General features: G+C 37.8%; 1 protein-coding gene across 3 annotated transcripts in view; it reads right to left on the bottom strand.

The window, feature by feature from the left end:
• Nucleotides 1–21,753, bottom strand: part of CD109 (CD109 molecule) — a 119,066-nt gene that overhangs the window by 20,945 nt on the left and 76,368 nt on the right. For all 3 annotated transcript variants that reach the window (XM_063097479.1, XM_063097480.1, XM_063097481.1), the window contains 6 exons: nucleotides 20,704–20,922; nucleotides 19,654–19,798; nucleotides 16,575–16,751; nucleotides 3,526–3,607; nucleotides 1,259–1,487; nucleotides 83–248 (listed from right to left, as the gene is read on the bottom strand). In XM_063097479.1, coding sequence (XP_062953549.1) covers nucleotides 83–248; nucleotides 1,259–1,487; nucleotides 3,526–3,607; nucleotides 16,575–16,751; nucleotides 19,654–19,798; nucleotides 20,704–20,922 — 1,018 coding nt within the window. The remainder of the gene's footprint in view (nucleotides 1–82; nucleotides 249–1,258; nucleotides 1,488–3,525; nucleotides 3,608–16,574; nucleotides 16,752–19,653; nucleotides 19,799–20,703; nucleotides 20,923–21,753) is intronic.

The following is a 21,753-nucleotide window of genomic DNA, read 5'->3' as shown; positions in this document are numbered from 1 at the left end:
TGGCTTGCAAAACTTTCTCATAGAATTCACATATTTCAGAACACATACAGTCTAACAACCTCAAACAGGTCCCACACATTACCTTCTTGTTCTGCTCTCCAAGTCAGCATATTCAAAGCTTCCTTCGCTTTAGGACTCCCCACTGAGGACAACGCGTACGTTATAAGAGCTAAAGTGTAGTTGTCAGAAATTCCTCTATTGAATTCAGACTCCAGAAAACTGATAGACTCTTGCACATCAATATTAGGCTTAGAAGAAAAAAGATATTTTTTACTATTGAAAATAACCCATTACCACATAGTTAAATAAAAATACTTTGAAACATTAATTCAAAAATTAATTTGAGTGTTTATTAAGCACCTGACCTTGTCATAGGCAATGGGATCAACAATGATCATTGACATTTAAAGATTTGCCATGCATTTTGAAAATTATTCTGCTTTTCAGTTTTTTATAAGTAAATAGGCACCATTCCTTAGACGGAATAAGACATAAGAATTACAGCTCTTGCCAGTGTTTATCCCACTGAGTATCATAAACTCAGATGAGAGCAGAAAATATAGCTTGAGAAAGACATTTGATTTCAGGTGTTGAAGCTCTAAATTCAGGGAAAAGTTTATCTTCTACCTGCCTAGGATGGGACTAGAAAAATAGTAGGAGCTTAATAAAGAGAATGGCTGTTGGTGATCTTGTGAAGTGCAGTTGGCAGTAAGCAATAAAGGCATCAATCACCAGGACAGCTCTGGGGCAAAATTAAACTCATCAGCATAACTTTCCATGCTCTTTCATTCTCATCCAGGTATCTCTATCCATTTAACACGCTTTTCAGAGTATGGGTGTACTTTGCACTAAATTAAAAGACACTGTAATAGTTCCATGATATTTTAGAAATAAAAAAGCCTTCACACCTAAACTTGCTAGAACACATTCCAAATTCTAAAGAATTTTTCTTCCCCTAAGAAATTAACCTTTTCAATGATAAAATACGTATTGATTTATCTTACTAATAGCAAGTTCAATATATATATTAGGAAGCATTTTTAGAGTTTTCTTAGTTACTCTGAAAGAGTGGGTTAATATTTTTATACTAAGATTTGGAAGTGGCCACAAATGCAAAGCAAAAGGGTGCCCAAATTCAGATTCCAAATGTGATACAAAACTGCAAAACCCTTTAAGTTTCCAGACACATATTTGACCCATCACGACCTACCTTCCTTGGATTTCCCACCTATCACTTATTAAATTAAAGATTAAATACCTGATACTTTTTATATCCCAGGAGAGAAGTCACAATATAGGCTGTAAGTGTTACTGGGCTTTTGTTGCCACCTTGAAGCTCACTATGGATCACTCTTCCTGGTTCCCAAAATTCGCCATTGGATTTTTGACGTCCTTTAAGCCAAGTGTAGGTTCTGTGTAACACATTCTGGTCAATATCTATGTACGGATCAGCTTCAAGGAAACATCTTAAAACAAAAGCTGACAACCTTGGTGAAAAGAGGGGAAAATTACATAAAATACACTTATAAACCCTCCAAATAACACAGAGCAAGCAAAACAACACTTTTCCCCTCAGAGGTTCACCAAAAGGACAGCACTGAAGGACGAAGGGAAGAAAGCCAGCACAGAGGCCACGTGAACAGCTCTGCCGCGCAGGTGGGCCTGGATTCCACTTCAGCATGTGCAAGAAATTCCAGGTAGACTCACAAAAAATCAGATTTGGAAAGGAACTTAGAAATCATCTAATCCAGCCTCATTATTTTATCGATTGAGAATTCAACACTCCAAGAGAGTTAAATAAATTGTCCAAGGTTACTCATCTTTGAGCTGTCCTAGGTGTTTACTCAAAAAGATTTCATACACACTTCATTCAGGAAGTATATTTAGTTCACAAGCAAACAGAAGTACTTCATGTGGAGGGAATGGATATTTTCTCTCCTATAGGACAGGAGTCAGCAAACTATAGCCTGTGGGCCAAATCTGCCTGGCCCAAATCTGGCTCTCAGGCCACATACAGCCCGGGCCTGTTTATGTGTGCACCTCCACCCCCCGCCACGTGGCACCACCACCACCTAAGAATGGTTTTTAAAAGGGGAATGAAGGGCCGAGCCCGTGGCACACTCGGGAGAGTGCGGCGCTGGGAGCGCAGCGACGCTCCCGCCGCGGGTTCGGATCCTATATAGGAATGGCCAGTGCACTCACTGGCTGAGTGCCGGTCACGAAAAAGACAAAAAAGGGGGGGGGGGGATGAAAAAAAAGACAAGAGAAGGGGGAGGAAAAGGAGAATAAAAGGGAGAAGGAGAAAAGGATTGCTTCAATATTTGCTATCTGACCCTTTAGAGAAAAAGTTTGCCAATCCCTGCTACAGAACCCTATACTGAAGTGAAAAGAATGTCAAGCAATAAAACACTGAAACCTTTCTATTTATGGATCTATATCCTGATTCATGCCAAGAGAAAATGTGAAGCAGACCTGTTTCATCTTATAAAAGGCTTAGTGTGGTAAACATTACTAATATTCAATAATATCCAGTTCTGTTTTACTTTGGGTACACAAAGGAATTCACTTCCCTGCCCCTTTGAAGTTACACATGGCCAAGTGGCCAGCTCTGATAATGATAAAGTGGGTCAAAATGTTACACTCAGGCTGAAATATCTAATTGCCAGTGCGAGAGAATCCAGCCTTCTCATTCCCGGCTGTGGCCAGCCCAGAGCCTCCTGCTGAGCCAGTGAGATGGTGGCAGCTGAAGCAAAGACCGCAGAGCCCCCTGCTGACCCACAGTGGAAATGCAGCATGAACAAGAAAGAACCCTTCCTTGTCAACAAGCTACTGAGATTTAGCAGGTTGTTACCCCAGCACACCTAGTATAACCTACTGATACAGTTAGACAATATTTTTCTGAATGAAATATGAAATTGAAGATAGTGCAAGGAGAGAGATTAATGGTCCAACACCAGCCACACGGGGAGATTCCATTCTGGAAGAAACACTGGATGTTCATTACAAACAATGATAGAATTCTATCATTGTTTGTTTTTCCAAAAAATAAACTTAAAGAAACTGCATTGACTGCATTAACACACTTGTGCTAATCATGTCAGATTACGGAAAGAATTACGTCACAATAACCGATTTGCTTGTTAGTTGTACTATCATCATAAGGTATTTTTATTGCAGCTTTTCCCACACACAAAGATTTATGACTTAGAGGGCTGGCCTGTGGCTCACATGGGAGAGCGTGGTGCTGACAATACCAAGTCAAGGGTTGAGATACCCTTACTGGTCATCTTTTAGAGAAAGAAGAAAAAAACAAAAAAGATTTGACTTCCGTTTCCCACATAAAAACATCTGATTTGTTAATATTTTAAAATAATATTTAAAAAGGATAATCTCTTTTATGGCCTGACTATAGAAAAAGCAGCCTTCAAGTCTATACACAGAGAAGTGTTTGTCAATTTCACGGCCATTGTGACCTAGTGAAAGCCCAGTCTATGACAGATTCGTTCAGATGGCAAAAATACTTACCAAGTGCTCCCAGAAGGGTCATCATTCCCAAAAGCACTGAAAGAGCCATCTTCCCTTTGATAGAGAAGTTCTCTCTGGTAACCTGAAGGCACGAAAATGGACAGAAATTCAATGTAATCAACTTGCAATGATTGAAGGTTTCTAATCACTCTTCATATTGAGGAAATATGGGCAGAAAAGGGGAAAGAAGAAGACATCCAACCAACCTCTAATAATGAGTACTTTCTATATTAAGTGCTGTAGGAAGTTTAAAATACCAGGACTTTTCAAGCATAATACACAATTTAAGAAATGTGATATCCCCAATTACAGTAAATTCAAAAGAATACTATGGCATGTATGGCACTTCTAACCACTCAGAAGCAAGCAAATTAAAGGTAGAGTTTTATTTAACTATCCAGTGTTCACCACAATGGTTTCAATGCTTAGTCATCTAAAATTGTTTGCTACCTAAGAAAAATACTATCTGGAGTATCATAATTAAAGTTTAAGGCCAAAGTAAAAGTAAAAATACTTTTTATTTTTAGGACAGCAATAGAGAGGAGAAAATGTTAATCTGAGAAAATGGCTCTTATATTTTTTGTCCACGGCCAACTGAGGTATACCAAAAGACCAACTGGTCTGTCTACCACACCAATTCTACATTTCCACTAAAAAAGAAGAAAAAGTGCGTGGTGGTGGTAATGAAGTATTGCTATAGAAGTAAATTGGGGAAAGGGTGAAGGCTCATATATTTGCTCTAATAAAAGCAGATGTTTCATATTTGCAAAGCAATGGTTGCTAATAAGTGATTGCAAATAAAAGGCAGATGTTTCATATCTGCAGAGTAATACAGACCAAAGATCTCAAAGTTTTGTGACTGAGAAATCATAGGCCAAACACTATAGGATTCAGCAAACATGCACAGTAAAATAACTTGCTGCAAATGAAGTTAAAATAGCAATAATTTATGATTAAAAGGCAAGCATAAACAGGAACATTTCCAGCTCAAGACATTATCAGTGACTCTCTGATAATACAGAATGCTCCCTGAAAATTACAGGATTCCACTATTCGCAGGTGAGGATGCACAGTATGAGTTTTGCAGCATGACTACGGTACTCAACTGTAAAATACTGAATTCGATCCCCAGTAAATTCTAGTAATTAACAAATTTTACTTTACAAATACCATATTTTAGAAGTATCAATAACTACAAGTAATTATTCATAATTGCCTAACAAAACGTAAATTGCCTAACAAAACAGTACAGTAATTACATAGCCAACTTTTATTCAATACTGACCAGGTGTCAGAAACTGTTCAAAGCCCCTTGGAGGTACGAACGCAGGTAATTCTTACAATAACCCTATGATGTAGATGCTGTTATAATCCCCTTTTTACAGATGATAAAGCTGGTACTTAAAACATACAAACACCATGTGTAAGGTGACACAGCTGGTAAGGAGTGAAGCTAGGAATTAGCCAAGGTCTGTCTGGCTCCAAAGCCATTGTCTCCTAGTAGTTCACAAAGCTGCTTCAATGATTAAACATGATAATACATAAAAAGTTCTTATTATTATAGTTCCTTTTACATGGCAAGTTCTCAATAAATAATAGGCATTAATCTCTAATGGTAGGAAAAGGCTTTCTAAGCACCATATGTGATAAAATAAAAAACTGATAAATCTGACTATAAGAAAAAACTGTAAACTTTTCCATGGTAAAACATATTATAAGTGAGATTAAAAAACAAATAACAAATTAAAAGAAAATATTTGCAACATGTAATATAGACAAATAGCTAATACAAATAATATTAATATATTAATTTTATTTATATGTGTATATACTATATACACATATAAAGAACTTTTTATTTTTTTATTGAAAGGTGTTGATTGTACACATGTATGGGATACAGTTATATTTCAATACATGTATACAATGTGTGATGATCAATCAGGGTAATTAGCATATTCATAATTGCAAAACTTGATCATTTCTTTGTGATGTGAACATTTGATCTCCTCTCTTCTGTTTGTTTGGCAACATGCAATAAATTATTGTTAATTATAGATGCCTGTCTCAACTGTACACCAATAGAACTTATTTTTCCTATCTAGTGTATGTATGTATGTATTTTTTATTGATTGATTGATTGATTGATTAATTGGGAGTGAGAGGTTTAGCTCCCACATATGAGTAAGAACATGCAGTATTTCTCTTCATGTGCCTGCCATATTTCACTTGACATAATTTTCTCCAAGCTCATCCATGTTACTATGAATGGCGGAATTCCATTCTTTTTTATGGCTGAGTAGTATTCCATCGTGTATATGTACCATGTTTTCTTTAGCCAGTCATCCGATGATGGACATCTAGTTTGGTTCCATATCTTGGCTATTGTGAACAGAGCTGCAATAAACATGGGAGTGCAGGTATCTCTTCAACATGATGATTTCCATTCCTTTGGGTGTATACCCAGTAGTGGGATTGCTGGATCTTATAGCAGTTCTATCTGTAGTTGTCTGAGAAACCTCCACACTGTTTTCCATAATGTGCTAATTTACAATCCCACCAGCAAAGTATAAGGGTTCCCCCTGCTTCACATCCTCACCAGCATTTGTGATTCTCTGTCTTTTTTATAACAGCCAGTCTAACTGGAGCAAGATAATATCTCAACGTGGTTTTGATTTGCATTTCTCTGATTAGTGATGTTGAGCATTTTTTCATATGCCTTTTGGTCATTTGTATGTCTTCATTTGAGAAATGTCTTTTCAGCTCCTTTACCCATTTTAAATCAGATTATTTGGTTTTTTACTGTTGAGTTGTTTGAGTTCCTTGTGTACTCTGGATATTAGTCCCTTGTCAGATGCATACTTCACAGCTATTTTCTCCCATTCTGCATGTTTTCATTCTGTTGATTGTTTCCTTTGCTGTGCAAAAGCTCTTTAGTTTGATAAAATCCAATTTGTTTATTTTTGCTTTTGTTGCCTGTGCTTTTGAGGTCTTATTCATAAAATCTTTACCCAGTCCTACATCCCGAAGCATTTCCCCTGTGTTTCCTTCTAGAAGTTTTATAATCTCAGGACTTACATTTAAATCTTTAATCCATTTTGAGTTGATTTGGGAATATTGGTGAGAAATAGGAGTCTAGTTTCTTTCTTCTGCATGTGGAAATCCAGTTTTCCCAGCACTTTATTGAAGAGGCTGTCCTTTCCCCAATGTGTGTTCTCAGTACCTTTGTAAAAGATCAGTTGGCTGTAAATACATGGATTTATTTCTGTGTTCTATATTCTGTTCTGTTGGTCCATGTGTCTGTTTTTATGCCAGTACCATGCTGTTTTGGTTACTATGGCTTTGTATATTTTGAAGGCGGGTAGTGTAATGTCTTCCACTTTCTTCTTTTTACTCAGGATTGCTATGGCTGTCCAGGATCTTTTGTTGTTCCATACAAATGTTAGGATTGTTTTTTCTATTTCTGTGGAGAATGTTATTGGTATTTAGATAGGGATTGCATTGAATCTATATGGTCATTTTCACATTAATTCTACCAATCCATGGAAACATGCATTGTCTTTCCATTTTCGTGTGTGTTCTCTTTAATTTCTCTCATCAGTGTTTTATAATTTTCTTTGTAGAGATCTCTCACCTCCTTGATTAAATTTATTCCTAGGTATTTTATTTCGTTGCTAGCTACTGCAAATAGGATTGTTTTTTTAATTTCTTTTTCCACTAGTTCATCATTGATGTATAGAAACACTACTGATTTTCGTATATTGATTTTATATTCTGCAACTTTAGTGAATTTGTTTATCAATTCTAAGAGACTTTTGGTGAAGTCTTTCGGTTCTTCTATATATATAAGATCTGCAAACGGGGACAATTTAACGTCCTCTTTTCCAGTTTAAATGCCCTTTATTTCTTTCTCTTCCCTAATTGTTCTGGCTAGAACTTCCAGTACTATGTCAAATAAGAGTGGTGAGAGTGGGCATCCTTGTTTTGTTCCTGTTTTTAGAGTAAAAGCTTTTAACTTTTCCCCATCGAGGATAATGTTAGCTGTGGATTTTCATATATGGCTTTTATTATGTTGAGATACTTTCCTTTTACACCTAATTTATGGAGAGCTTTTTATCATGAGGAGATATTGAATTTTATCAAAAGCTTTTTTTGTTTCTATAGAGATGATCATATGGTTTTTGTCCTTTATTTTATTGATATGCTGTATCACATTTATTGATTTGTGTATGTTGAACCATCCTTGCATCCCTGGGATGAATCCCACTTGATCATGGTGTATAATATTTTTTACGTGTTTATATTTAATATTATATATACATATACAAAGAACTTTTTTAAATTTAAAGAAAAAGATTTTTTAAAAGTCCTGTAGAGAAAAGTAAACAAAAGACAAGAACAGACAAGTCATAAAAGACAAAAATATAAAGATAGACTTTAATATGTGAAAAAATGTTCAACTTCCTAATAGGAGAAATGCAAATTAAACCTACACTGAGATACCATTTCTCACCCATCAGATTACCAAAGATTCAAAAGTTTGAACGCGCATTCTGTTGAATGGGCTATGAGGAAAACAGTACTCATTCATTGCTAGAGGAAATTCAGAACGGTACATCTACTTACTATATGAAAGAATGTTTTTACCCTTTAACCCACTAATATCACTTTTGGTATTCTACCTGAAAATATACCTCCAACAATACAAGAATATATATGTAGAAGATTATTTATTGCAGCATTATTTGTAATAGTAAAATATTGGAAATTACCTAAATTCCCCCAAATCAGAGATTGGTTGAAATTAAATATCTCTGCGAACACTGAGCATACACTGTGAAGTGAAAAAGGCAAAGTCTAAAATAGCATATATACAAGTAGTACCTACCATTTTGTGTAAGAAAAAGTGGAAATTAGAAAACATACATGTATATGTTTATTTTTGCAAAAAGTGTGTGTGTGAGAGAGAGAGAGAGAGAAAAAGAGAGAGAGAGAGAGAGAGAGAGAAGATAAACTAGAAACTAATAAAGTAGGTTACCTACAAGGAGTAGGAAGAAGGAAAGGGAGAGGAAGAGAGACACCTTTTTGAATATTTTAATATATATCTGACTTTTGGAAGCATGTCAATCTTCTACATATTCAAAAAATAAACAAGAATGGAAAAAATTAAATGATTGGCATTATTATTAACACTAACCTAGTTCACTTTTTAGTTTTCATATAACCTTGAAAAAATGCAGCATAAAATCTCTTCATTTTTCAGAGGCAGTCAAATCACAGAGAAACAGAATAATTTTTTTAATGTTCACAAAGGAAATTAGCAAAAGAATTTATGACATTCTCCCTCAATTTCCAATTCAGGACAAAATCCACCAGATAACCAGAGTTTAACTGTGAACTCAATCTAACAGAAAAGGGGGCAGGAGAGAGAAAGGAAGAGGGAGGTAAAAGGGAAGGGAGGGGGAAGGAAGGGGGGGGAAAGGTGGGGAGAGGAGGGGAGGGACAGAAGGGAAATTTGAGGCCCCCCATTACTACAGGAGGTACTTCTGTGAGAAGAAGAACCAGTCTCGAGGAGAGGACCATGTGCCTCTAAGCCCCCACATCACAACAACGACTGCAGTTCCAAGTATGAGATATTGTAAAACTGGCCAGAGAGATGAGATCATGGAGATGAGATCAGTGCTTAGGGAAATTACCCCTCAGGTGACTGACCTCCAACATTCCCCATTAATATCAACAAGTAGAACCATTCTTCCACTAGAGGCAGCCAGTCCAGAGGATGAGAGGAGCCACATATAATCTCCAGTTGTGGAGTGAGTTTCTTGAGCCGGTTTAGATGAAACTGAGGTTTAGCCAAACCTTCAGCTCTGCTCCCATGGAAAAATAATGGAGATAATGAGAACCTAGAGAGAAGGTTGTCTAAGACTCTCCTGCTTGGGGTCTCCTGCAAGGTTTCCTTCCTCATCTTAAACCAGCCGTGCAGCGCGGGAGAACTTTCAGTGGTTTGTCCTCCAAAGCATCCCAGCGTGTCAGGTCTAATTTCCTCTCTGACAGCAGAAAAGGACTGTAAGGTTTGCTGTTGATACAGTAATTCAATACTCCAGTGTAGTCATCTAAGTTTGAGACGTTTCATCACAATAGCTGAGAAAGGCAATAACATGGTTTTCTCCAAAAGTTTATAGGGAAATAAAGGTCTCACCTTTAAGTTAATAGTTTAATGACTAGCTCCTGAGTTTTGGAAAGTAACAGTATTATCAGAATTATCAGACACTTCTGAAAACTGAAATACAGAAGAAGTCAAGAAGCTGTTAGGATAATGACCCCTGAACTGCTATTTACAATGGGCCAGATAAAATACCTACTTTACTGGGTCATGAATTTTCTATGGAATAACTGTGAATGTAAAAGCTTCAGAATTTATCATTAAAAAGATGAAATTACTATGCCTGGGAACACGGAATTTCAGTGTTCTAAACATAATTTGACTTGGTTTACCTCAAGTGTCAAATCACATGTAAACAGAAGTAAAATCAGCTCTTTCTGACTACATCAAGCACTTTCTCTTGAAACAGAGTAAGGCTAGGCCTGTGAACCAAACTGACTCCATTTTTCCCTGCAGAGGACACCTTGTTACTTTTCCACTCCTCAGTCATGAGACCCCTCAGGGCAAATGATTACCCCATGGGCTGCCCTGATAAAATAGACTGAGATAAGAGAGGAAACAGATATTTACTGAGTTGCAAAACGCCTCCCCAAGGCTTGTTTACTATAATTGTAAAAGTTACAGACTAACCTTAAGACCCCTTTAGGAATTCCCACCTGTGCACAAAGCATCAAGGTGACTGCTACAATGACCCTCCTGGGGTGACCATGATGAACAGCACTGCCTACTGAGCATGAGCCCATGACGCAACCAGGAAGTACAGAATGGACCACCTCCAGTGATGCTGGCCTGCCACCCCTTAATTCCTTTCCCTACAAAAAACCCTGAACAGCTCCCCTGGGGGGCTAGCTTTACTGTTGCTACCCCCTTTATGCATAAGTCCATCTCCTCTTTTAGTAAAGCTTTGCTTGCTTTACTGGTGGGCACATTTTTTATTTCTATGAGTTTGGAATCCGAGAGCCTAATTTAATCACTGGCAAAAATTGGAAAGCTTTGGGCACGGGAGAGGACTCCAGCTGCAAGAGGCAAGTGGCCACTGGGACTATTATGCTCCCAGGTCTCTGCTGCTGATAGATCTCTCTCCTGGAGTCCCTGGCCTAAATTCTGACAAGGCAATGCTTTATTCTCTTTACCTTTCTCTGATTTTCTGAGCCCTCTTCTGTTTGGTTGGATTGTATCCACGTCTGTATAGGAGCATCCTGGAGGGGTCCTGGCTATCCTTTATTTTCCTGATTTAAATCTAGTCGATACTTTTCTTCTTTATGCTGAAAACAGTGGGGAGAACTGCTTTTATCAATTACTGTTAATGGAATAGGTTGGCCCCGCCGATAAGGACTAGGCTAAACTGGCCCCCACTGCCTGGACCCCACTGCTCCTCTTTCTCTTTATTTCCTTGGTTAGACATTTAGTTGAGTACCAGTAATCTGAATAAACCTTCCAATCCTTGCATCAACTTTTGGACTTTCAGGTCATTTGTTTAAGGCGAGAGGGCAAGCCGAGCCTGACCTGTCCATAACACTCTGGTAAAAGAAGTTGATAGAAATACTGTCTGTACTAAAAGTAATCATCATCAACTTCCTCACTTTCTATGACATGAAATGGAAAGTGAGAACATTACCATCTTCGGGGTTTTTTTAAGTTTCTGCACTTTTCTCTCTAGCCATACTTGTAATATTCAAGGCAGCATCAGAATTCTGAAGCCTACTTTTTTCCTGCTTTTATTGTGATAAAGAAAATATAATGTGTTTCAACTAGACTTGGTCTGAGTATCACTTGAGTAACTGAGCTGCAGGCACTGATTTAAATATTTGAAGAAAACAAGTGGTTTAAATCTTCAGTTAACAGCTTCAGGATTTCCAGTCCTTATCAAAAAGTTTTTGTTTTATGGTTCTATTTTTCTTCCTGACAACAAAAAATACTTCAGTGATGTAGCTGTTGTTCTGAGCAAAAAAACAATGGGTTAGGTTACAGGGCTCCTGGGCCAAGCATGATTTAAGTAAAACAATGTGCTATTCATAAATGACATTTAAGTAATATAATCATGACTCACACCAAAGCCACTTTAATTTCTTAAAAAATAAAAACAACTACAGTATATTTAAAGGACTTGGCAAATGTGATGGCAAAAGAAAAAAGAGAATCTCTGAAACAAGACACTGATTTCATAATGAAAAGCATTATACCAAGAAGCTTTTGTCACTACTTTGAAATGTAATTTAGTTCAGCATGTGAGATGACGTAGTTTGAGAAGCTCCACTGTGCTGGCTTTCATCAGCCACTTCACCAGTTCAAAGGGTAACACACTAAAATCCCTGGTCACATTTCCTAGCTTACAAGAACATACCAAAGCCAGGTAGAACCTTTAGTGTCTACAGACAATCACTATATTGTGGATGCACTTCAGAGATCTTCTAGAACCCAATCTCCACATTAGAATGATGAACCCAGGGCTGAAAGAATTTAATACTGGTGATAATTCATTCATCCATTCTGTATTTACTGAGGTGCCCATAGAGTAATGTAATGGAGAAGAGATTAAACTCAGTCCCCACTGTCACCAAGCTCATCCTCTAAGTCCAGGAGACAGATGATGGGCAGGATAATTTTAAATAATGTTAAGTAAAGAAAATAAAAGAGTAATATTAATGAGAGTCATTAAATGGTTAGGGAAGGGCACCCTGAAGAAAACACCCCTGAATGATGAAAAGAAAGCTAGCCACAGAAGGGTCTGGGGGAAGAGCATCCCAGGAGAAGAAAGGGCAAGCTTAAAGGCCCTGAAGCACCGTGGAGCTGGGAGTGTTCCGGAAGCAACCAGAAAGGGAGCTGCCGAGAGTGGCTTCAGATGAGGCTAAAGACGGAGGCTTGAGGCCAGCTCACTCAGGATCCTGTAGGCTGGGGCCCAGAACCCACTGGAGGATTGTAAGCAAGGAAGTGACAGGATCTTCACATTTTCAAAAGATCCCTTTTACAATACGTGGAGAATGTATTGAAGGGGACTGAACACAGAAGCAGTGAGACTGGTTAGGAAGCCACTGGGGTAGTCCAGGTGAGCAGTGATGCTGTTTGGGTGGAACACTCAGCTGTGAGATGGACAGGAGTGGAAGAATTTCACGTTTGTTTTTAGAGGTAGAATGGACAGGATTTGCTTGCTGATTTTAGAGCCTAATTCCCTAGTTACAAGCAACTAACTGTACTACAACTGACATTTGTTGGACACTTATGCGTTGAATAAAGTGCTAAACCATCTCATTGAATCCTACCAAGTGGGCTCTTTTATTATCCCTGACTTGCCTCAGACAGGCTGAAGAAACTGGTCTGAGGTAGGAGCCAGGACTAGGAGCCCAGGTCTAATTGCCTCAAAAGCTAGTGCTGGAACCCCTGTACTCTACTTTCTCCCAAGGCCAGACTCTCCTACTGTTGGAGTGAGCAGGACTGAAGCCATGTTAGGACCTAAAGCTCCCTGGGCTGCAGGGGAGTGGAGGATTTTTAAAAGGACAGTTTTTTCTCTCCACTCTTTCTTCCCATCCCCTGACTTTCTTATCTCACTCGCCAAGGAGGAAAACAAGGCCAAGAAGCTAATTAGTACTTTGCAAAGCTAACAGTACTTTCTGTGAGACTTGTAGAGTTTTGAGAAATGATCAAGGCCAAATGACTGAAGCTGACCTTGGGCACCAGCCAAGTACACCGGTGCAAATCAAAACCTTGCAGTGTCCTGAGATAACAGCAAAGATGAGAACAGAAACCAGATGAGGCCTTGGCAAGACCTTGTACCTGACCCACAGAAACAGACCCCTTGTAACTCACGTCTCCTGCTCTCCTGATTTTCACCTCCCACATTCCATTCCCTCAACCCTTCCTTTAAAAACCCCTCAGTAAATGTAAATCTTTGAGATGGGATAGCCTACTATCTCCTTCAGCTGAAAACATCTGCTTTTCTAACACCAAACACTTGACTTCTGAATTTTTTTTCCTTCCTTCTCAAGGAGGCAGCAGCTGGACCTGAGCCCAGTAACACTTCTTACAGCAGTAGTGCTCACCATTCTGAACAACCTGGAAGACTATTTGGCATTTAGGGAACAAAGCTTTGTTTACCCTCTGCACACTCTCCACCTTTAACAACCAACAAATGTGAGGAAAGATCCCAAGCAACCAGCAGAGAGACCAAGGGGCTGCTTTGAAAACCTACAGTTGAGCACTTGCCTGGCCAGGACTGGCCTGAGGGACTAGAGCTACTTTCAGAAAAGAACAGATACTGAGGACCTCTGCTGACCCAGAGCAAAGTATCTAGGACACAAACTCAAATTATTTTTAAGGGATGAGTTATCATTCCTTAAATGATTCAAACTATTTAAAATTTATTCTCTTTTTAAAGCATTAATGTTTTATTAGCCAAAGTTGCAGTTCATAAAACATATATAAATACGGAATTATGTGACACTTTCTAAGAATGTATACCAAATTATAAAGCACCAGTCTAATTTATATGTGCTTTCTATTTGAAACCTGACAAACTAAATCTTGAATACGAATTGGAATCTTGCTTTCAAAAGGTGCAAAGTTAAATTATGACAATCCCAAATACTGTTTACTCATCTCTTAATTATAACCATTATGCCAGTGTATAAAGATCTCACATGTGTTTAGCATGGCACACAATCCACCAGAGAGCACTTGGTACCACTTCTAAAACTTAATTATAATAAAATTTGGAAAAAGCAGGTCTTATATGTATATATTTAAAATATGACTGATTCACAAACATACATATAAAAGAGGGTAATTTTAGATGGACAAGTGTGTACAGAAAATACCAACTGCTAGATCTTTGACAATCTCCTGGAGGACCTAACCACCTCTGGGGTTTGCGGGCCATCCGTAGTGTCTGCCAGGCCCTGATCTGAGGGAAAGTATACCACTATGTCCTTCCCCACATCAGCACTCAGGTCACACTCGGCCCTAGTTCCAAACCCTATTGTCCCTTGATTTGTTTTCTCATGCATGGCATTGTCCCTGCCTTGCCACCTTTGACTTCTACTCTCCTTCATCTGTGCCATCCTACCCGGGGGGATCTTTGGACACAGATTCCAGCTCATCTACTTGAACCCAACACCTTACAGCTCACTCAGTCTCATCTGACACCCCAGATTCTAACCCTTGGTGTCTCCTCCCCTACAGGACCCCATGTTTTTTCCTCATTATTCTATCAGAACCCCCACTGAGACCTCTTCCACGATGGTGGTACCCACGCATCTTAGATCAATTCCTGGTCCTCTCCCATCCTATCTCATTGCTTCTAACAACCCAAGAACAATGCAAACTAGAATTATCCCACGGTGTTCTGAGGAAGAGTGTGGACTCTGGAGCCAGACCACCTGGGGGTAACCATGCGTAATTTATTTAACCTCCCTGTGCCTCAATTTCCTCATCTGTAAAATGGAACTAATAACAGTACACACACCTCCTAAGGTTTTTGTGAGAATTAAATGAAACATGTTTAAAGATTTTAAACACAGTTAGTTGCTATGACTATTATTACATAGAATTTATTTGAGGATAAGCAAGTCTCTATAATAAGGGATCCTGGAAGAAAAGTTCACATTTAAATGGCGTCTTTACTGAGTTTTCTAATTCTTCCGTGGAAAAGTTAGTAAAACATCTAATAGCTTGCCTGTATTTTGCATTTAACCCATTCATTATAAAAGCAAACAAAAAACTTAAGAGTTAGAAAGTGTTGAACTATATTTTTCTTAGATTATACTGAATAAGCATTTCCCAATCACTTTCTATAAACCCTTCTAGCCCTCCTGAGTTTGATGGACAGCGTATATCACACAAATCATGCAGACAGAAAAAGCCAAACAGAGATCTTGCTAGAGGTCCCCTAATAAGGAAATGCAAAACTGAGGCTATAACTTTGAGCTGTTTTCTGAAGTATTTCAGGAAATCAAATTTGCATTATTATTATTATTATTATTATTACTACTACTAAACATGTCATACCTCTTCATTTTCTCCTAGATGTGAACATTAAGGGCACAGACTCTGGGGCCAGATACTGAGTCCAAATCCCAGCTCTGCTGCTTACATGCTATATGACCTTGGGCAAGTTAATTAACTTTACTGTGCCTCAACTTCCTCATCTGTAAAAAATGCTAATACTAATTGTGAGCGTTAAATGAGATATTTGACCTAAAGTGCTTAGAACAACTGCCCGCCACATAGTAAGCACTCAACTCATGTTAACTGTTATTACCAAGTTGCCAACATAAAGCATCTGCTGTCTGTGAAGTTTCCACCTCTCAAGGAGTCGGGGGACAGTCATCACCGGTGTGGTATTTCCTGAGAGGCCAGCAGGTCCTTCCCATACAAACATTTCTCTCTTAACCCCCATCTGCTTGACATTTTAAATGCACCAAGAAGTTCCCTGCCACACGACATCATGTGTGTTTATGTAGACTATCTTCTCCACTGAACAGTGAATTCCATAGGAGGAAATGCCTTCACTTCCTCTGTTTCCTCAGCACCAGAACTAATCCTAGTACTAAGAGATACTCCATAAATGTGTAACGAATAAATGAACACTCATTCCTTTACATTTTTAGAGTTTTCAGATCTCCTATTATAATGCAAATCCCTCCAGAAACTAACTCCTTAAGCCATTGCTAACAAACATCTCAGCAGCAATCAGTGAACAATTATCTGAAGGAAGAATGGTAACAGCTCCCCAGTGCTTATACTTCCAGCACATTCGAACACCATCTAGCTCCACCATCACACACCAGACCAAATCCGTCTATTCTGAAATATGGCCTAGAGTGAACCCTGCATAGAAAAAAAAAACCAAAACTTTTTTTTACAAATAAAAGTAGGTTTCTAAAATGCTTACCTTGCCTCATAAATGAAAGAGCTTTTTCTTTCAAATTGTCTGTCAGTTGTTTCTTTTTAGTCAGATAATCCAAAACATAAATATTTGGAGCAAAATTTATCATGTTCTGTTCACCACAGCCATAAGGCATCCGAATCAATGAGGCTAAGCCATTGATGGAAGGACCTAGAATATCTCCTGAAAGCACAAGATATTCAATTCATTCAGTAAACACTCAATAACTGTTACCTGCTAGTGGAAAGAGACTTCCACTAAGAACAGAAGGCATCTGTTATTGAAGCAATATGATTATTCACTGCTTGGAAGAGAGCAGAAACTTTACAGCAAACTTTCAGGAAGACTGGTCAAAAAAATAATAATGCAATGGTACTAATCTTACAGATGATGTGATAAAATAGGAGACTTTTAGCTCAGTAAAAGATATGGCATAAATTAGGCAAAAATATATGTATTTTTTAATCTTGAATAAAAATGCCAGGAGTTGACCATTAGGAGACTATCATTCTTATACAGGAAAGTAATGTTTTATTATTAGCAGTTTTCACATAAACAGAAAACTGATTTATTTATTTTATTCTGATTTCTTACTAATACTTTTATTTACAAGTACTTGAGAAATGATATTTCCTAGAAATGGAGGGCTATGGTGCTTTTCAGTGTGTTCTATTTAACAACAAAGGAGAACAAGTATTTCAACAAATCTCAAGATCCAAAGGATTAGAAATACTCTTCAAAGGTAATAATCTAAAATTAAGCAAAAAACACATGCCTAAAAAGACTCTTCACCCACCTTCTAACACCATGACTGAGGGAAGCAAGTAAAAATTCAGAAACATGGAGGCTGAGTTCTAATTTTGACCATGCTATGGGTAAGCTGTACAGAGAAGAGTATCTTTCTATGCAGTTTATTTTGAAAACTTACACCATGCCAATTCCAAATACCTAGTGAAAATCTGATCCTAAAAAAATGAATACCGAAAAGAAAGGAAGACTTCTTTCATATGAACAGGCTGAGCCATGCCAACATGTCTTAAACTATAGATGTTAACACAGAGAAGTAAACAGAGGTTATATTATCACCACTGCAGGTTATGTTTTTAATATGTGAAGTGAACATAAACTTAGACTCCAAGTTCAAAGAAGGAAGCTAATATTCTCACATTCTGGGCTACAAAGTAGGTTTTTAAAAAAATACCATATAAAAATAAAACTTGAGAATCCATTCTAAACATAAAGCATAAAAATTAAACCTCAGAGCATTTCTATTATCACAGATAGACTCATTCCTATGTAAGGAGTGGTGGTATAAATTTAAAATTCAAAGTTTCTTCCTTCTCTGTGCATGTATGCATGTATGTGTGTGTGTTTGCATGTTTGGTGTGTGTGTGTGTGTGTGTGTGTGTGTGTACACTGCATCTCCCAGCGTGTGTGTGTGTGTGTGTGTGTACACTGCATCTCCCAGCGTGTGTGTGTGTGTGTGTGTGTACACTGCATCTCCCAGCATCCCGATACTGTGGGAGATGCTTAGGCAGAATTAATTTATTCTCCTAAATAAAGAGCTTATTTAATTCTTTTTAAGAATTATATCTAAGGCTCCAAATAAAGTCCTGTGTATGAGGATGGTTTGGTTGGGTTATAATAAAAAAGCATTACCCTACAGATGAAATTTTAAAAGAACTCTGAAAAAGTGTTTTAGGCCCTGACACCTTAAAGATCTAACAAACTATTTAGATGTCATTAATTAGAACATTGTCTTCCGTCATTTGTAAAGCAAGACTACATAGAAAACTTATGATGATTTATTTTATGTGTCAATTTGAGTGGGGGCTGCCCAGATTAGACACTGTTTCTGGGTGTGTCTTCAAGGATGTTTCTAGATGAGATTAGCATCTGAATGGTAGACTGATTAAAGCAGATTGCTTTACCCAACCTGGGTGGTATCATCCAGCCCATTGAGGGCCTGAATAGAACAAAAGGCAGAGAAAGGAATGATTCATCCCTTTTTTCCTGCCTCACTGCTTGAGCTAGGACATCTCATTTTCTCCTGCCCTCATACTGGGATTTACACCATCAGCTCCCCAGCTTACAGACCACAGATCATGGATTTTTCAGCCTCCACAATCGCATGAGCTAATTCCTCATGATAAATCTCATTTTATATGTATATCTCCTATTTTATAATTTCATAAATATATATATATAGCCTATTGGTCCTGTTTCTCTGGAGAACCCTGACTAATACACCATCCAGACTCAAATTAAAAGCTATGAATTAAAAAGCTATGTTTAATTCAAAAGTATTTTATTGGGCTGTCCAGTTAACTCAGTTTGTTAGAGCATGGTGATATAACACCAAGGTCAAGGGTTCACATCCCTGTACTAGCCAACTGCCAAAAAACAAAATAAAATAAAAGTAGTTTAGGTTACTGGAAGGCAACTAGGAGAGGTGACTAAAGTCAGTAGGTAGCTTCTATTATAAAGGTTACTTTTATCTTGCACAGAAAACTGCTCTAGGCAATAGTTCTCAACCCTTGGTTCTCACAATCAGTCATGGAACCTTTTCAAAATATATATGCCCTAACCACAGCCCAAAAGATTCTGATTTAGTAGGTTTAGAGCACAGCCCAGATATCTGTGTTTTTACAAAGCTCCATAGAAGATTCTGATAGACACCAGTGGTCAAGAGCCACAGAAGCCAGAAACTCTGCTCTTAGAAATAATCCTCCACAGCATAGTGGAGCCTTGCCACTCAAAGTATGGTCTGCAAATAAGAAGCATCACAATCAGCTGGAAGTTTGTTAGAAATACAGAATCCCAGGCCCCACCCTAGAACTACTAAACCAGAATTTGCTTTTAAACAAGATCCCCAGGTGATTCGTATGCACACTGAAGACTGGGAAAAACTAATCTAGGATATATAATTTGCTAGCCTTTCTATTGTAATCAGCAGGTGGGATCAACTAAAAACTTTTGCAATCTCTTCTCAAGAGGACTAAATAAGAAAATACATCTATAAATAGATGAACATCTATTATCATATACAAATAAACCAGTAGATGGTGATAAACTCTAATCTTACCAATTGCAGTGATCTGTACTCTTTCACTGCCAGTCACAGTATCAGGAGGAAACGAGAAACTCAAAGTTTTCAGGATAGTTTGTGGCTTGTTGTCAGTCAAGTCTAATAAAATGGATTGCGAATGTGATTTTTCTATTCCTTCGGCCTGTTAAAAAAAAGGACCACAATTAACATGGTCTCTACTCATCTATTTACAGAGAACTACATGCAAATATAAACACAAACGTCTGGCCTGTTGTGTCTACAGTTTATGTGCAGCTAGATTAGCACTACCATTTCTTGATTCTTACCTCAAATCTGTTAATAAGTGCTCACTTTCTAGTTAAATTGGACAAAACATGTCATGGAATGACAATGGAAATGACAAAGGAGAAAATGAAAATGTGATGAGAAAAACCCTCTGAGGTAGGTCCTATTATTATCCAAACGGAGGGATTAAATACCTTGTCCAAAATCACCCCTGACACAGCTGGCATTCAAACCCAGGGCTGTCTCACCCCAGAACACAGTGCTTAACCATTATGCTGAGTTGTCTTTTTTGTGCAAAATCACTTCTCTGCAAAAATCTACGAAGTCTCTCCTACCTGCACTAAGGAATTCCAAAATTCCAAGTCAATTTGACCATGACTTAATAGGATCCCCATGTAACATAGTTTGTAGATGTAAATGACTGTAAAAGAGACTTTATAGTCTTCACAGTCAAACTCCTTATTAAGTTCAAAGCGGAAGGACTGGCCGATTAACTCATTTGGTTACAGCGTGGTACTGGTAACACCAAGGTCAAGGGTTCAGATCCCAGTACCAGCCACTGACAAAAAATTTTTAAAAAATTTTTTTTTATAAATTTAAAGAAGAAATTGCCAATTACTTCTTAAACATATTTGTCATATATTTTTACAAGCAGATGAGAAAACAATTAGGCATTACCAGGAGGGTGGAGAAGATGACTTACTTGATTTGCCAACAAATTTAACCAAGAGAAAAGCCACCTTCTGTTTCCTTTTCAATTATGTGTTTCCACTTCATTTATTTAAGACTTCAAATATTTACCTTTACTAAAATCCTCTGGGTGACAGCATCAGAAGCAGTGGGTGAAACAGCTGTGACTGTGACAGGAACCTCTCCCAGGTGCGTGGGCCTGACAGGGAAAAGAACAGTGGCTCCATCTTCACTGGGAACCAGAATGGTCTGCAGGTGTCCTGTGGCATTTATTTCATTTGAAGTCATTAGAATATCAAATTTGTCACTTTGCTCAATGATTACCTTAACCTGGAAGAAAAAAATATCAAAATTTTTGTGTAATAAATGTTCTTCAGTAAAGTATTGTTTTATCACTACTTTAAGTGCTGTTAAACCTGTGAGGCTCAAGACTAGAGAAACATGAGACAAAGATTCAGCCAACAAGAGGATGAAAGTGTTCAGGAAAAACTTCATTTTTTTCTCTGCTTTCCCCCTCTACTTCTATATATGAGAAGAGAGGGCACTCTTCAGCTCTATTCCTAATCCTCCCACTAACATTAAGTTCTCCCAATATGTAAGGCCAGTAAGTGCTAAGGATGGTCACAGAAAGGCTACTTCATGTACTGGTATCACTCACCAGCCTGATTTAACTGTGTCATCCTAGGACACACTGGTTCCATTAGCAAAATATGAGACTAACAAGACGAAATGTTTTTATACTCACTGAGAATCTCTTCCAAGGAAAGTGTGACTCAGACATCAGTCCTTAAACATATCTTGGTTGCAAACTTTTGTAAATTATGCCAAAGTTGCCAGTCTCATCAAGAATAGCATTTCTCTAGGCCTTACATTTAATGAATTGTTTTCCATTTTCTTATCTGATTCTCAAAATATTTTCTGTAGAGCTAATAATTATGATCCCCATTTCAAAGACAGGGAAACTACAATTAAGTTATTTGCTGGTAAGTGGTAGACTCAGCATTGAATCAAGGCCTTCCGACTCCAGGTCTTTTGCACATTATATTATACTATGTTGACTAGATTAAAAAGTAAAATTAAGAAATCAAAAACAAATTACTCTATAGATATAGTGCTTAAAGAGATTATGGCATTTTCATGTAATAAAATTAATTACATATC

The sequence above is a fragment of the Cynocephalus volans genome, chromosome 5 (assembly GCF_027409185.1).
Source record: "Cynocephalus volans isolate mCynVol1 chromosome 5, mCynVol1.pri, whole genome shotgun sequence".
NCBI lineage: Eukaryota > Metazoa > Chordata > Mammalia > Dermoptera > Cynocephalidae > Cynocephalus > Cynocephalus volans.
This window is presented reverse-complemented; position numbering and strand designations above follow the sequence as displayed.